This window comes from Chinchilla lanigera, unplaced genomic scaffold, assembly GCF_000276665.1.
Source record: "Chinchilla lanigera isolate Chin_1 unplaced genomic scaffold, ChiLan1.0 scaffold00013, whole genome shotgun sequence".
Taxonomy (NCBI): domain Eukaryota; kingdom Metazoa; phylum Chordata; class Mammalia; order Rodentia; family Chinchillidae; genus Chinchilla; species Chinchilla lanigera.
Window position 1 is genome coordinate 4,154,407 of NW_004955414.1, and position 18,681 is coordinate 4,173,087.

The 18,681-nt window shown below is 36.8% G+C and overlaps 1 protein-coding gene across 2 annotated transcripts in view; it reads left to right on the forward strand.

The window, feature by feature from the left end:
* Positions 1-18,681, forward strand: part of Nox4 (NADPH oxidase 4) — a gene marked incomplete in the record, with an annotated part of 157,696 nt that overhangs the window by 92,070 nt on the left and 46,945 nt on the right. For both annotated transcript variants that reach the window (XM_005379729.2, XM_005379726.2), the window contains 1 exon segment: positions 6,756-6,816. In XM_005379729.2, the coding sequence (XP_005379786.1) occupies positions 6,756-6,816 (61 nt within the window).

An 18,681-nucleotide genomic window follows, 5' to 3' on the forward strand; every position in this document is an offset into this window, starting at 1 on the left:
ATCCTCCTGCCTCAGCCTCTCAAGTGCTAGGATTACAGGTGTGCACCACCATGCCCAGTTGTCTCACATTTTTAAAGTTAAGAGTTAGCCACTTTTCCCCCAGAGATTGGGTATAGAATATAAAAGAAAAGACTTGTTTTTGTGACTTTCCTGATCCTGAGATATAATACCTAACACCCACAACTTAAAGGATGAGAAGTTTACTTGGGTTCGTAATTTTAGAGGTTTCAGTCTTTAGTTAGCTGGCTCTAAGGATGGAGCCAGGGCCTGTCAGAGGAAAGCCGCTCACATCACAGCTCTTGGAACGACAGAGAGGGAGGAGTAGGGGAATGATATACACCCTTCCAGGTCCTGCTCCCGGCACCTTGCCTCCACAACCAGGCCTCATCTCTTAGCAGCAAGTCAGCTATAGCGCCTCTGTTGTGGTCAGGGTTTACAAGGGAAAATATTTAATACAGGACACATAATTTATAGGAGTATTTTATAATATTCACCCAAACAGTCAAATGCAAGAGTGCAGATCTATCCACACACTAGAGACGCAACCTAGCTGAGGGCCTGGATCCCATGGCAATGTAGCTGAAGAGCTAGAGCCCATGGCAGTGTCTTCCACAAGTCCCGCTGGACACCTAAAACCCACAACAATGTCTCAGTCAAGTCTGTATCAAGGATCTGCACTAGGAAGGCTCAAAGGTCAGTGGTAGAAGCTAGAAAGTCTGCAACCAACAACACCACCTCTTCCTCTCCATTTCTCTTTGTATGCTGCTGGCAGCAGTCTTCAGGTGCGCCGTACATGCCCAGCACCACGCTGATTCAGTTCAGCTGGGTGCTATGAGCTGATCACTAATTAATCCTCCACAGCCCTTATGGTCCAGTTCTCTTGTAAAAGCCCCAGCTATAAGCTCATGAGGCTTTTAGGAAACATTCTCAGTCTAAACCCTGATAGGAGGCAGGTTGATTCCAAAATCTGAGAGGTCCAACTAGGTGAAGTATGGAAGATTGTTTCTGGGGAGAAGGTTCTGATGGAAATGTATGGAACTCAGTTTTGATTATGTTGTTTTGAGGTGGAACTTTGAGATATTGCATTAATAATTTATTCAGTGAATAACTGGCATCTTAGTCTTCCTTTCCACTGTACCGTATCTGTCGTTTCTGCATCTAGACCCTTTTTTGTCCTGCCTCTGGTTGACCTTGAGTTTGTGGAGTAGGAGTTGCCAGGTTTGTGCTCTGAGGGAGGGAAATCAGGGGTTAAATTACCTGCCCACATGTGCAGGCACGCCCCTCCCCCCGTATATATTTGATATTGAACAATAACCTAATCCTCTTCCTATTCCCTCTGAACACCTGGGCTTTTCAGTGCTGTGATGGAAAGCTGGGCTTGCTTCACAATCTGATCCCTATTGGAAGGTAGTAGAATTTTAGCTTCAGTCAGTTCCCAAACTACCATTTTACATTTCAAAAATTTATTACACATCTTTCTATTGTTCTTATCACTCTCGATATTATCTTTGTCATTTTGGTTTGTATTTTTATGCCCTTACACTGGTAATTTTAGCGTTTGTTTTCTTGAAAGTTTAGAGATAAATGCAACATTCAATTTAAGAAAAATTTCACCCAAATAACTTCCCCAGATTTTGAGGTTTAATGTTAAGGAATTGTTTCATGCAAATATATAAGTACACAGTATTTTTACTTTCAAATAAACATTAAAATTTTCTATTTGTCAAAATGTTTACTGTCATGATGCTGCTTTAATAATGACAGAGTGTGTTCCTCTGGCTCACTATCTCCTTTTATACTTTAGAACGTTCTCCTTTTGTGAAAGTACATGAGCTCCTAGCATACTCTCTGGAACATTTTGGATAAGAAGTAAATATTTTTTAAGAATATCTAAATAAATTATAGAACTGCCCAACTCTGAAGTTCTTATTTATTCTTAGGTTAATTTTGTAATATTTTATGCAACTGATATTCACTTTATTCAGTTTTTATGCATTTTTTTCCTGACCCTTGTATGAATAAGCTGTTATGGAACAAACAATAATGATTTTGAAATAGTTGTTCATATCCAATTGCAGTCCATTAATATAGAAATTTTTTCACAAAATAAAGAAATAGACTACAATAGGAGTCATGAGTCATGCAAGTAATCTGAGGGTTCAGGAAAATGAAGAATTTTATTGGAATGGAAATCAAAAAGTTTTCACGGAACAGTAACATTTGAGATGTCTTAAAGAGTTGCTAGGATTCACCATGAGAAACACAAATGAAGTCATTCTAAATGAGGAGACTGTAAGTGACGTGAGGAAGGGATAAGCAAAGGAATTCAATAATAAACTTGGCTTAGCTAGACTGAAAAGCATGGAGGTGAAACAATATAAAGCTGCAAAGAATGTGGAACAGGTATGGTTGGGTATTGGTCATCGGAAAGAAAGAACACGGGTGTTTTTCCATAGAGGGATGCAAAACGTTGATCAAACTGTTATGGCTTGTGTTTAGATGCCCCCCCCGAGCTTCATGCAATCACAGGTGGTACTTTTCAACAGTGGCTGGACCTAGAGTGTGCAATGCTGGGACTGATTCATGATGCAATGCTAGGATGGAGGGCACTAGGATTAAGGGTGTGAATGCTACCTGCCCTAAGTAGCCTGGGTACCATATAAGTGATAAAGAGCTGTGGTTGTCTCTTACTTGCTTGTCCTGTCTTCTGCCTTCAATGAACTGTTTCTCCTCCGCAATGCCCCTCTGCTGTGTGCCCTTCTGCCTTGGAGCCTGCCAACTATAGACTGAAACTTCTATGTACTGTGAGCCAAATAAACTTTTCCTTCTCTAACTTTGGGTGTTAGGTATCTTGTCTCAGCAATGAGAAAAGTAACTCAGACACAAACTGAGATTGCTGTGATCCAAAATTTTTTATGGAAAGATTATATGAAAGCACTTGAAAATTGATCAAATGTTGGAAGCAAGAGAAATTAGATATTATTCTAATATTTGAGCCTCTGTTATGAAAAAAGGCATAGGTTCCCAGATATTGGGGAAGCAGAAGATAATTTAGGAACTCAGACAACAGCAATTTTAGATGTATTATATTTAGAGTAAATTTCAGGTAAAAATGTCTAGCAGACAAGAAAATCTAAAACTGGAGTTTGAAAAGAAAGTGATAAAATGAAGAACTTACAGAAATGATTGTAAAATAACATTATATAATTATTTTCTCTGATATGAAAGATTTGGATACATTGAAAACTTACATTGAAAACTAGTTTGAATCATTTTTATGCATCAGTGCAAAACTGTAGATTTAAAAATAAAAAATGTTGAACAAGTCTTGGTTTAGTAACATCATTTTTTGTTAACTTCCAAACATAAAATGAGTTATATGATATCTTTTTATATTTTGTGGGACTTTAATAAAATCATTAATGACCTGTGCAAGTTAAAAATCCAATGCTTTATTGAACAAATAATTGAAAAGATAAGATGATATTTTCTCTACTGTATCAAAGTACACATTTCCATAGATCTGTTATTTCCATCAAATTCTAGTACTTTTTGTTTCTTCTAGCCTTAAACTTAGGTGATACACATATTGATATTTATATTAAATCTCACATGAGCCAAAGTCCGTTTTCTACATCTTAGAAACTAAAGTACGATGCAGCAATATTTTAATGATTATGTTTAAGTTAAACTTTTAAATACTTTAAAATTATAAACATAGAAAGGTTTATGATAAAATAAAAATGTGTATGAAACAATTAGTTCTCTATCTCCAATTGTGCTTCCCAGGAGTTAATATTCCAAACAGTTTATTATGTATTCTCTTCAACATTTTAATACCTAAAGAGAAATACTAATAAAGATCAATCTTATTTTTTCCTTGACATTTCACTTTATTTTTTATTTTGTTTTACTTCAGCTTTTTATTTTAAAGTGAGTTTCACTACACATATTTTTCTGTAATTTGTTTAACTGAAACATTATCATAGGCATATTTATTAATGCTCTAGGAAAACAATAAAGATGGCAACACTTCTATTATTTGTTCTCTTGGAGAAGTTTTCTAAAACTATGAAAACTAAGTGAGAAACTATAAAAGAATTAACATACTGTACTTCAGGCAGCATCAGTGAATTTTAATATTATTTCCACAAAGACACTAAAATGTACTTCTAAGATTTTCATTCATTTCTTAATAACACATATGCTAAAGCGATTTTGTATGTTAGTCTGTGAAAGCCCTCTTTAAAGGGGCTATACGCTTAGGTAAAAATTGTGTTAAAGTCTGTCTTCTTAATCCTAGCTACTTTGCAGATGTATCAGTGACTTATAAAAGTGTCAGAGAAACAATACTGTGTTTTATACATTCAAAACCAGAGGACCCTCTGAAGCTACACTGACACGTTCATCCATCCCTTAGAAGAGTAGGGTTCATAGTCTCCTGGAGAATCATGGGAGTGTTAAACAGCACATGTAATTACCTCTTTAAATATCTGTACTGAAAGAATAGAATACAGATGTGACTATTTGGCAAAAATGTGTATTTTCTTTTAGAATGCATTATAAGATTAAATCAAGCCAGATGCACACCAAGCGCAGAAGAATGAGGCTTTTTTGCATCCTCTTCTGATATCTTCTGGGTTTACATTGTCATTTCATTACCTAAGATCTAGTTTACAGTGAAGGAACCATGGAGTGAAATTTAGATGATCATATTGGTGGCTCAGAACCCTGCTGACATTCTTGCTTTCTGCAAGCTGCAACTGTTATTACTGTCTCTGGCGAGCGTCATGTAGTCTGCAGTAAAAAGGATGAGTGGCTTTTACAGATGACAGTATGTTATTTGAAAATTTTCTAATGACCAAGTGGGTTGCTCTCAGAATTATTAAAGCTGAAATTTAAATGAAATAAATACAGAATCATGATTGTTCATGTTGTCATATAATTTAATTAGTATAAATAATGTTCAAACAATATAAAATATTTCAGTTTATTTTAATATTGCATACTAATGTTAGGAAAAATAATACTAGTAATAATAGTAGTGTGGAAATCCTGTGCTTCAGTAATTCCCATTCCTCAATATAGAACATATGGTGATTTTTTTTTTTTTTTTTTTTTTGGTTTTTCTCCGGTACCGGGAACCAAACTCACGACCTTGTGCTTGCCAGGCAGGTGCTTTGCCGCTGAGCTAAATCCCCAGCCCCGAGCAGGTGATTAATGCTTACCTTTTTAGTTAATCCCTGCACTGATTTTTTAGCCTTCCCTTCCTCTTTGGTGAGTTCACCTACTTCCAAAGTCGCTTTATCACTTCATCTCCTCATGACATTCCTGCAGGAGCCACACTGATAACTGGTGAACTTTGAGGTCTCCAATTTCCTTTGCAGAACCGGGTGCACTGATGGGGCTTCTCAGAGCCATTGCCATTTTTTTCCATCTGTGCCTTCCCTCCCCACAACCTTTTCCCTACTTCATACTGTTATGGACAGGTTCTGCTAACCTTCAACAAGTACATTTTTCCTTTCTGCTCTTTTGATTTCTTATGCAATCCTCACCCTTTTTCTATACCTTTAGTGAAGTAAAGGCCTTGCTTGTAATTATGCAGTCTAGTTAGACCCAGTACAAATCTACCTTAACTTTTCTGCAAGTTATATGATTCAGGCAGGTTAATATCTTGAATCTCTGTTACTCATTTTTCTCATTTATAAAAGACAGCTCTAGAAAGTTATTGTGAGGTTTTTGGAAATAAAACAACACTGCCCTTGGCAGAGAGTACTTGATAAGTTTTGAGTAGTCACAGCCAAATGATCCATAGTCCTTAAGTTAAATATATTTTCAGAACTGAGAATTGTATGGAGTTTAAAAGGTACACATATTCCATGCATTACTTAATTTTTTTCAACATGATGTGACTCAACATTCTTTAACAAATTGGTAATTCTACAGGGCAATAATTTCGTTTGATTTTGTATGTAGCAGTATTAGCCTTTTGTCAGTCCAGGTCAGGTAATACTACCAAATGAATTATGAAAGAACTCATTATTCAAACTTTTGAGTTTGAGATTTGTGGATAAAGAGTTGGGAATCTAGAAAATAAGCAGGGATTCTTCATTTTCTCATCAGACACTAAACTGTACCCTCTTATTTTGACCCTCTGGGTATTTTCTAAATTTTTTACATATGGGACCACAGACCTCCAGTTCCAAAGCTCATTCTCCTTCACAATTATCCTCCAGATTACTATAATTAAAAGAGGGAATGAACTAGAACTACTTCAAGTAAGAGCATATTTAACTGGACTTGGAAAATTAACATGACATTGAACATTTTCCTTTGTTTCTTTCCTAGCTGTGAACTATATATTAATGTCTGGGGAGAAAAGACACAAATCTTTAGTTTTTATTCCTTTCTTTGAGAAGAAAGCTGGTTCTTCACATACTTTAACTTGGAAGATGTTTTTGCAGGATTTGTGGACAAATGTAACATCCTAGCAATTTTAGATGGCATTTTTTTTTACATAAGTATGAGTTTCTAGAAAAATATAATTATCTTATTGACTGGTTAATGTTGCTTTTTTTTTATTCTACAAATGAGGATCTTTATATATTTTAGTCTGTTCTTTCCTATTAATATTAACCTGGGGCACTTTCCAATAGTTATTGATTTGTTATGAAAATAAAACTTGTAATAGAATCATAGTCTAGTAATACATCATTATTAACCAGAATTGATTCTAGTGTGTATATTTCTTTCAGTGTCCTTCTGAAACCAAAGCAACATTTGGGGTCCATCTTAAAATAGTAGGAGACTGGACAGGTATGTAGAACAAAAAGTTTGAATGCACATGCTTTGAAAGCAATAGGATAGAGCAGTAATGTGTATGTGTTTGGGGAGTGTACCTACTGGCACGCGTGGAGACTTGTATGTGTTTCAAAGTGTTACTGTTTTCTTTGCTTATACAATTTTGACATCTAAACGTTTCTTGTAAGATGCATTTTTGGAATCAAAATACCTTGGATATTAGTGCTTATTAATAATGTATTATTCAGTGTGTTTACAAATTGCAGGTTTCTGCCTGCTTGTCAGATGTACTGGGACTGCTGAAAAGAATTTCTTTGAGAACATGATTTTAAAATTCATGAGTGGCTTGAATCTCAAAGTAATCAACATCTGAGATGAAATCACACTACTCTTCCAGTTTGGGAATGGCTTTTTGTGTATTGCATCTGTACATATAGTAACTACTGCCTACTTGGGAGAATGATCACTTTCAATAGCAGGGCTATTGGTGATACTTTACTCATCTATTCATAAAATACATTGCATTATCTGAAAGATGCACTGTCTTGAATTCTGAGTAAATAAAGTAAATATTATTCATCTGTATAATGCCTCGATCCACCACAGTGCCTGACAAGCGAGTAGTCAGTAAACACTGGATGTTTAGTTGGTTGCTTAGGTTGTTTGAAGGAACGAATGAAAGTATAAACATACACATACAAGTTAAAATAGTTTTTATAATTCAGTGCTAAACAAGAATCACCTTATAAAATCTACAGGAATTCAGAGATATGTGTCATTAGAACCACACAATTAGCTTCCCACAGAAGATAGACTCTGAGCTGCATTTTGGAAATCAGGAAAATGAAGAAAGATACAGATAACAAAATAAAATTCAGTACTGTCCAATATCAGTGACAGCAATGGATATCCATATTTGTGAAGGGTGAGACAATCCATCTATAACCAAACAAAAGCAAAGTCAGTCAAACAAACAGTCAAACAAAAGCAAAGACTGTTCTGGCGAGTAATGTAGAAAAGCCATGTAGGGTCATTGTGAAGATTATGAATTCGCTCACAAGATGTAAGAATAACCTTGATCATCTGTGGAACATATGAAAGATTTGAAGTGCTGTGACAAAAATGCTACTAATAAGTTCCTACAGTAGTTGGATAGAATCAAGGAAGACTTGCAGGTTATTGAAGGCAGATGGGGAGGAAACTGTGGAGGGGCATAGATGGAAACTGGAGGAGCACGTTTGTGAGCACAAGTTAAGAAGTTAGCATTGGAAAAATAGGATCTAATTGATTTAAAAATATAGGAAGGACAAAATGGTAGGTAATAAGAAAGTAGTATTTGGGGATGAGAAGAAAGCTAGTTGATATAAGAAAATCGTATCATATACTTAAAGAATAATAGTGTGATAAAAGTCTCTGCACTTACCTGGGTGTGATACTGCATATCTGTAATTCCAATACTGCAGAGGTGAAGGCAGAAGGATTGTTCATTCCAGACCAGCCCATGCTGCATAGCAAGACCCTTTCTCAAAATAAAATTTTTAACATTAAAAAGTGTCTGCATTTAAAAAGGTGAACATCTTGGAAAAAATAGAGAACAATTTGTAGCATGGGATTTAATGGGCAAGTAATAATGAATTTAAAAGATCTTTGAGCAGTAATAACTTAGAATCATTTAAAAAAGCAAGCTTCGAGAGACATGCTTATGTGATGCCGTTCAAAACAAACTGTGGTAGTCCATCGACAGAAAAACACAAGGTAATATGGAAAGGTTAATTCTTATAATATGCCCAGAATCAGTTGATTAACAGTTGTTTTGGCACTACTTGGGAAATAAAGAATAAGGGGAATTCTTTCTTGGTACGAATCCCAGCATAGCTAGGCATGGTGGTGCACATCTGCAATGCCAGCCCTCAGAAGGATGAGGCCAGAGGATCACTGTGAAGTCGAGGTCGTTCTGGGCTACATAGTAAGTTCAAGGCCAGCCTGAAGTACAAAATGAGACTTGATCTCAAAAAAGCAAGCAAGCAAGCAAACAAACAAACAAACAGAACCCTAATACAGTAGGAATTAGTTCCATAGTGATTGATAATTGACAGAACGCTATATTTGAAGGAAAATAGGCACGTATAATTTAATTCATAAGGGTAAGTAGCAACTAGTCATGATGGCTTATAATTAGCTATTGTTTCTAAGTTTCTTCTCAAAGTTATTTTCTATCAGCTGTAGCTCATTAAAATAAATGATTACTTCAATATTTGTTTTAACATCTCTATTAGCAATATGTAATAGTTCTAATTTTATCTTTCTTTTGAAATGTACTAGTTCATTGAGAGAGAAACAAGATCATTCTATTCAGAGAGTAAAGTTCTAGTCAGATGTTTTCAACTAATAGAATTTCTTCATTGTTGAAAGGTAATATGGAAATTCATTACTTGTTTGCTTGGGAGAAAAAGTCAAGTATTCATGCACAGAACCTCTAAATAATTGTTACATTATCTGACACGTTAATTCAAAAAGAGAGTAAGCTGTTTTGAAACAATAGGATTACACTTATTGAAGAAAAAATTACTTCTGAAATCAAGGGCCACTTGTTTTTACTCTTTGAACAGTTGATTAAAAACTCAGTGTTAAGAGCAGTGGAGCTGGGCATGGGGATAAAGACCCATGCTCCCAGCACTCAGGGAGACCGAAGCAAAAGGATCATAAGTTCGAGCTTAGTCTGACCAACTTAGCTACTTTGTGAGACCCTGTCTCAAAATAAAAAATAAAAATAAAAAAAGGCCTGGGTTTGTAGCTCAATATAAAGGCCCTGTGTTTAATCTCCAATATTCCTCCCCCTCCTAAAGGAGCAGTATGTATAGGAAATACAAAAAAGTGTAATAAGAGTTTGAATAACAGGCGCTATTTTTTTCAACTGATTTAGAGATTTTGAATAATGACTTTTCTTAATACAGTATGTTCTGGATGGGCAATATACAAGATGTAAAGAACAGGTATAAGTCTCTGTAAATAATCCTCCAGCACTAATCAAGTATACATAGCTGTGTGCTCAAAAAGCAAGTGAAAGAGCTGTATTGCACAGGCAGTATATTTAATCTAGAATTTTGCCAGTGACCCATTTAATAATTAATAGGTAGGAAATAATTATACCCCAAGATAATGTACAGGATTTCTACATGCTATATAATAGCTCATCTTCAGACTTTGGGATAAATCTTTCATATTATCTATATGCATAAGACATGGTAAATTTTGATAGATAAAAGTGATAAAACAGGATTGATCATAGGACCCTATGGGTTTACCTTGGCCGTGTAACACATTGATTACTCACAGTACAACAATGTTAGATGCCGCTTTAGGTAAAGACTGGACCAAAACAAACAAGCAAAAAAGATGGTGACAACTGTTTATTGCTGTACATATTCTAAACAAGTAGTGTTTCCCAGTTCACCCAGCTGAATTTTCATGAAAACATTAAAACAAAATATGTAGTGTGTTTTTAAATGTTTTTGTATTCTTTGAAAGTCAAATTATGGCAACACTAAATGTTATTATAATTACACCAGTGTTATTACTTTATGGTTATATTTTAGGCCAATGTATCATTAACCATATGCTAGATGTAACTGTGAACGGCTTTTTGTTGCTGCCAAGAGAGAGAGAGAGAGAGAGAGACAGACAGACAGACAGAATATTTCCACTGAATATTGAATCTATTTTGAAGGAGATAAAAAAGGAGATTTAAAATATATTAGAGCAGATTGATTTCTTTGAACAGCATATGAGTACATAAAATGTCAAGCTTTTACATAATTCACGTTCATACCATGTAAACATTAGTCTAAGACCATAATAGTATTTATTATTAACTGCTACAGCCACAAAAGTGTGATTGGAAGTGCAGTTTCTGTTGTTGCTATGGCTTGTGAATTATACAGGCTGGTCATTTGTGGAAGATAATATGTAAACTGTTTTCACTGCGGTTTGCAATCCAGTGTGTATTAAATGCCTACTATACTCTAGATTTTATTCTACTCTCTAGAGATATGGCACTGACCAAAACAGATGGAATGTCTGCTCTCATAGAAATTGTATTCTGGTCAGTGAGGACCTCCAATAGATAACAGAAATATCGATAGTGGTAAGTGCAGTGAAGAGAAACAAAGAGCGGCAAGAGCACAGGAGGGAGTCGGGTGGCAGTGCGCGTTTCGAGAAGGTGTTTGGTTACATACTTCATACAGATGTGTGGGCAGCTGAGGGGATGTGTCAGGAATATTTCAGGGGGAACAGAATTCTGGCCAAGGATACAGCAGAGGAATAGCCTTTGGGAAGGGGATAACTTTTGCGCATCAAAGAAGAGCTGAGAGGCCAGTGGGTAGAGCCGGAATGAGGAGGGTGAGGAGCGCGGGAGGCAGTGAGGCCAGAGAAGAGCTGGGTGAGGGTCGTGCGCTGAAGGCTGTACGAGGATTCAGATTTTAATCTGACTCAAATCTTGGTTTCAAAGTCTGCGTCAACGATTATCTATGTTTTCCCTAGTGTTTGGAAGATGGGGTATTAAAAACAACTGAGTTCTTTGACAAAGAGGCCAAACATGTTCACTGGAAGACAGAGAGCCTCTTTAATAAATGGTGCTTGACAAACATGCTGAAGACTAAGACTAGACGCATGTCTATCACCATGCACTGAATTAAAGTCAAAATGGATCAAAGGTTTAAATATTAAAGCAGAAATACTAATCTACTGGAGGAGAAAGTAGGTCGAATCTTTTTTTTTTTTTTTAAATCTTGAGTATATAGGAGTAGGCACAGTCTTCATGAACAAAACCCAAACTACATGGGAAACACTTCAAAGAACCAACAACTGGAATCTCATCCTATTAAAAAGCTTTTATACTTCAAAAGAAATCTCCAATAGAGTGAAAAGACAACCCACACAGTGGGAAAACATTTTAGCTAACTGTCCCTTAGACAAAGGACTTATATCTAGAAAAAGATGTAAAACACTGAAAAAATCCAGATGCCCCAAATTCAAAGACCCAATCCAAAAAAGGGCATCTGAGATGAATACACACTTCTCAGATGAAGAAATACAAATGGCAAATAAATATATGAAAAAATGTTCAAAATGTTCATTCGGGAGATGCAAATTTAAACAACACTGAGATTTCATCTCACCCCAGTAAGAATGGCTACCATCAAGAAATCAACCAATAAAAATTCTGCAGGGGCTGTAGAGAAAAGGAACCTTTCTCCACTGTTGGTGGCAATGTAGAATGGTGCAATCACTGTGGAAATGAGTCTGGAGATTCCTCAAAAAACTAGGACTAGAGGCCCCATTTAACCCAACCATTCCCCTTCTGAGCATTTTCCCAGAAGAATTAAAAACATCATGCCCCTGCGATATATGTGCACTTATGTATAGCAGCACAATTTGTCATAGCTAAATCTTGAAAACAATCCAAATGCCCATCAACTGAGGAATGGATAAAGAAGGTATTTTTTTTATGATGTAATGGAGTACTACTCAGAAGTATACACTGAAGACTTATAAGTAAGTGGATGCAGCTAGAGACCATACTTATAAGTGTAAATCAGACTCACATTTGTAAACATCATATTGTCTCCCTGGTGTGAGAAACTGAAAGAATAAATAAGGACCAAAATGTACAATAAATATTGTGAAATGGGATAAAACTGTTCAAAGGAAAGAGGAACTAGGGTAGGGAAAATGAAAATGAAGGAAGGGAAAAGAAAAAAAGCAAGGTAATTATAATACTAGTTTATCTTAGTTCATTGAAAAGAAAGATTATGTTAATATTGTTTGGAGAAGTTTTTATGCCCATATCTTATACTCTGACTAACTACTTTGAAGATAATAATATGCAATATATTAACAATTGTTTTTTTTCCTATTTTGTTCTGAAATTTTGTTCTTGTCCATAAAATAGAAAACAAAAGTAAAAATGCATATATTTTAAATTGAAAAAAAAACTTTTCTTAGTAAAGAATACTAAGGTTCATCTGAGCCTCTGGGAAGTAGTAATCTTGTTTGCTAGTGGATAATTTTGCTCTCACGTTGGTGACTGCTGATTAATCAGGGTGGTGGTTACTGAATGGGTGCCTTGGAAATTTCTGAAAATTGAAAAATATTAAGTTTGCTGCATGCATTGACTTTTCCTACCTCAAAAGATTCCTCTGTGGCATTTGATGCTGCTTAATGGTATTTTTTCCCATAGAACTTTCAGACTTGGAGTCAATCCTCTTAATCCCTGCTGCTGCTTTATCATCTGAGGATATGGACTGTTCTAAATCCTTTGTTGATGTTTCCCCAATGTTCACATCATCTTTGCCATGAGTAGATTCATTCTCATAACATTTTCTTTGCTCATCCACAAGAAGCAACTTGTTACTTGTTAATGTTTTATCATGAGGTTAAGACAATTTTATCACCTCTGCAGGCTCCATTTCTAGTTGTTGTGCTGTTTCCTCTACATCTGTAGTTATTTATGCCACTACAGTGGCAAAGGCCTTTGAAGTCCTCCTTAAGGCCTGGAACCAACTTCCTGTGAACTATGGGTAATGCTAATAGTTGGACCTCTTCCCACAAGTCACATATGTTTTTATTGGTGTACAGAATGGTGAGTCTTTTCCAGAAGCCTTTTGATTTAATTTGCCCATATCCACCAAAAGAACTATTTTTATTTATTTATTTATTTATTTATTTATTTATTTTTGGTACCAGAAATTGAACTTAGGACCTTGCCCTTGCCAGACAAGTGCTTGTGCCACTGAGCTATATCCCTGGCCCAAAAGAGCTATTTTTATGGCAACTCCATCCTTATAAAATACATATCTTAGGTAATAAGTCTGGAAAACTGAAATTGCATCTTGATTTGTCAGCTGCAGAATGCATGCTGTGTTAGCAGGCATACAAATAACATTGATTTTGAATATCTCCATCAGAGTTCTGTGTTTGTTTGTTTTTTTTTCTTTGAGACAGGATCTCATTACATAGTTTAGGCTTGCTTTGAACTCACCATGTAGCCCAAACTGGCCTTGAGCTTGCAGTGATCCTCTTGCTTCAACCTCCCAGGTGCTGGGATAACAAGCATGTGGCACAATACCAGGCTCCCATCAGAATTTTTAAGGACTAAGTACATTGTCAAGGAAATTTTATTTTCTAAGCATCAGTTCTCAACAATGTGCTTAAGATATTCATTAAACCGTATCATAAACAAATATTGTATTGTGCAGGCTTTGCATTTCCTTTTGTAGGGTATAGATAGAATATATTTGGTATGATTCTTACGGAATCTAGGCTTTTCAGAATGGTAAATGAACATTGGCTTCAATTTAAAATCAGCAGCAACATTACCCTCCTCAATCAGTCAGCCTGTCCTTTGAAGCTTTTGAAACCTGGTACTGGCTTCTCCTCTTTAGCTATGAAAGAACTAAATGCTATCTTTTTCCAATAAAAGTTGTTTCATCTATATTGGAAATCTGTTGTTTCATGTGGTTGCTGTATTCAGTTATGTTATCTGGATCTAGCTTGCTGCTGAAGCTTCTATATTAGCATTTGATGCTTCACTGTACACTTATTTTATAAAGGTGGCTTCTCATCATGAGGTCATCTGTTCTAGCTTCAAACTTATCTTCTGTCACTTCCTCACCACTCACAGTCTTCACAGAATTAATAAGGGTCTTGTTTGGATTAGGCTTTAATTTAAGGGAAAAGTTGTGGCTGGTTTGATCTTCAATCCAAGCCACTAAAACTTTCAGCAAACCTAGTTATGATTTTTGTGGTTTAGCTCTAGAATATCCCCTTAAAGCCTTAGGTGTTCAAAGTGGAACTTTTGGAAGGTTATTGGATCTTGTGGGTGCCATACTCATCGGTGGGTTGGTCTATGGCTAAATATCTATTTGGAGGTAGGGCCTGGCCACAAGAGGCTGTCACTGGGGCCCTATGACCTGGCCCTATGTTCCTCTCCCCCTGCTGCCTTCTTTCTGTCAGTCCATCGTCAGCTGGTTGCAAGGTAGGGCAACATGGCAGAGGGGACATGGTGGAGGAGAAACAGCTCATGATATGGTGGGCCAGAAGCAGAGAACATCAAGGGCAGGTGGGGAGAGACACACCCTTCTAGGCCACGCCCACATGTGACCCACTTCCTCCTACTAGGCTTCACTTCCCAACACCACATCTAGCTATAAACTCATCAGCAGACTGTGCCACCAATGAGTGTCGCACACCTGTAGTCCAGTCACCTCTCAAAAGCTCGCATATGAGTGTGTGAGGCCCTGGAGGGACATCTAGATACCAACCATAATCAGCCTTTGTGGTACATATGCTTTTCCTTAATAGTGAACATTTTTTGGTTTAATTTTGGACACAATTGAATATGATATTCTTTCAGTTTACACGGTGGCTGTAATCCTAAAAATTTAAATCATTTAATTATGTATGAAAATCATACAAAACTTTGTGTTTTTATAATTATAAATACATATGTGCATGAATACCAACAAGTCATTTGAAAAGCATGCAAAAGTGAGACTTTTACTTACTGCATGGAATTCTTCAGAACATTGTCCGATGTCTAATGCCCCTGGAACCCACCTTATCAGTTTCAGCAACCTCTGTGCATCACTGTGAGAACAAAATTCCATGACTAAGACAGACTGGCCACCAGGTAAAAAGACAATAAGGAGTGTTTAATTCCTAGGTACTGCAGGGTAGTGCTTCACAAAACAAAGCTTGACTCATTACATCAGATGCTGCTGAGAAGTGGAGTAAAATGAAGATTGAATAATGCCACGCTAGGAGCAAAAGCATGATTGAAATAGGTTCAAGAGATACTGACAGTAATAGAGCAAGTGGAAGTGATAAATATAGACAAATCTGGTGGTCCAGGGTCAGCTCAGGTGAAAATGAAAGAGAAGCTTCTCTCACCAGTTCTGTGTTCAGTGAAGTAAAGTTTGGTAACTTCATTCACAGTGGGTGTATTTACTCCACAGAAGTGACAACCATTACTGCATGGATGTGAAGCTGGGTGCTAAAATTTGCATGTTGAAACTTAATCCTCAATGTGAGAGTAGTAAGAGACAGGGACCTTTAGGAGGGAAATGCTGTTAGGGCTCTTATATAAGATCTTGAGGGTTTGCTCTCTTCTGCTTGGGACCTACCATGAGTACACACAGGATTCACCCCCCTTAATCCTACTGCTGTGTACCTACCATGTGTGTACACAGAAAAAGCATCACCTTGGAAGCAGAAAGTAGTTTTAACAGAAAACTGCTGTCTTGAACTTTTGCTTCCAAGCCTACAGAACTGTAAGACATAAATCTCTTTTGTTAATAAATGACCTAGTCTGAGATACTTTATCCTAGCTGTACTAACGGCCTAAGACAAAGGTAAGACTTTTAAAAGTATCTTTATTATTTGTTTATTTTGAAATCTGGCTAAATAGATGGCACAACACTTGTCAAAATACCCCTGGAGAGATTCTAAGGAGTGTGTATGTCAAAATAGATCAGGCAAGATTGGGCACATTCAAGGGGGTATGGCCGTAGCCATTGTATGTCAGATGAAAAGAGGACATAGGTCAGTAGCTAAAAAGAAGTTAAAGGGACATGGCAGATATATGAAGAACAAATTCTATTCTAATAAGTGTACTATAGTCATGTAACATCACAGTTGTATATTTGGGGAATGGCATGATTAATTAGAATGATGTAGGCAGGGAAAGTTCGTAGTGCTGAAGAGATAGAAGGCGGAGTTACAGAAGCAAAGTCCACGAATGCCTTCTGATGCACTACAGAGGCAATGCGTCCTCGTGTCTGACCTGAGGTCTGTGGAAGAACTCACCTTAGCTGAGCAGGATGGGTACTTCGTGCTTTGTGCCGAGAGGATGGCTCTGGGGTGGTTGGAGGATTTGGGCTGGGAGAGATGGGATTTCTATTTTGGCTCCTTCTGTTGCTCACAGAAATGTGCAGTAGGTCTGCACTGAGAATGAGGCTGGGAGAAGCTGTGGTAGACTCTGGGGATGAGGGAAGAAGGTAACATGTATCATCTGAAGCAATAAGCCGATGACTGAAGCATAGGGACCTCAATTGCGACAAATCACCTTCCAAGGTGCGAGTTGAGAAATGTGGAGTGAGACCTTTCAGGATGGTCGTGATGCTTTCAGTTACAGTCCACTGCTCCAGATTAGCAACTGAGCGGGTAGGGAGGTGTATTTTAATTAGCATCGTTCCACTTCTGATTAAATTCATTATAGCTGTCACCTCCAATCCATTCCTCTGCATTGCAGCCATAGAAACTTTAAAGCATAAATCAAACTAAATTACTCATTTCTCTTAAGTCCTTTTAATAGCTTCCTATTCCTTCTAGGATAAAGACAAAAATCTTTATCATGGCCTAGAAAGTTTTCTATGCTCTGGCCCTATCTACAATTTATTTTGGTCCAATTAACTTCTTTTATACCTGCCAGCAACACTGGCATTTGATTCTTTCCCCCTCTCTGGCTTCCTCCTACTTTGCATGTCCTGACCTATATATCTTAGATGCTTATGATCACCCCTGCCCACTCCCACTCACATATGTGCTAAGTTTGTTTAGATCATAGCTCAGGAAACACTTCTGGGAAGACTTCTAGACACCTCAGTTTAGGAATGTTGTATATTCTATCATCATGTATTTCCTTACTGAAAATCACTCATTCCATTGATATCTATACAGTCAAAGTATGAACATTATCTATCCTGTTTAAGTTATGTCTATTTGTACTCATTATTGCACTGAAGGACCTGATAAAGAAGTGTAAACTAAATACTTGTTAAGTAATAGCAGGAAGAGAAGGAGGGAGAGAGGGAGGGAAGGAAGAGGGGAAACAGACATGCAGGTCCTCTACCTCATGAAAACTCACAAGTTAGTGGAGGTGGCTCAAATGCAGTAAGCAGTCCCCAAAATACAAGATTTACCAGTTTAGTAGGGAGAGTAGAGAAGTTGTCTGGGCAAAACTCCTACATATGTATATGATTTCCCCCGAGTGGTCTTATTCCAGGTAGAGAGATAGCTTCGTACTTCAGATAAGCAAACTATCACAGAATGTCAGGAAAATGTCCTGCTGTGGTGGTGCCAGGCAGGAGTCCTGGCAGAGGTGAGGAGCATGAAGGAATTGCTACAAAGCTCAATCTTTTGCCTAAAGATGTTAGTGAAACATTAAAGAGTTTTAAATTGGAATTGAAATTGAATTTTACTTTTTACGAATCCCTCTGCCAATGTTCTACACAATAGGAAGGAGACAGATCAGGTTAGAGGCAAAAACACCAAATTAAATATTTCTCATAGTGTCAAGAAAGCAGGAAATTTACCTCCTAAATTCTGAAAATAGGGTGATCTGTGGCTGCTAGTGAAATAGGGCAAAATAACAATGAGAGGAAATTGCTCATAGCCTTATAAAAATCATGTCAATTGGAAAATGTATGAGAGACAGGAAAATACATAGTACAGATTGGTGTGAATTACTAAATCAGAAGCAAAGTTAGTGTACAAAAAGAAGCATATAGGAAATAGGCTTACCTCTAAATTTCCCCAGAATCCTGAAAATGATTGAATTTATACTGATCTGGCCTGCTGTTAATTTCCTATCATTTTATTTTGAAATTCTGTACTATTTTTATGGTTTTTTTCTCTCTCTTTTTTTTCTCTTTAAAATACAAAAAAAAGCACTGAATGTATACTGATCTGGCCTATGATTATCAGTGGCAGATGAGTAATAAGTACAAATACAATTACTGTGTATATATTCCATGTATATATCTAGGTGGATCTGGGTCAGGAAGAAGATTCACCTACCATAGCTGAAAGTAGCTATAATTT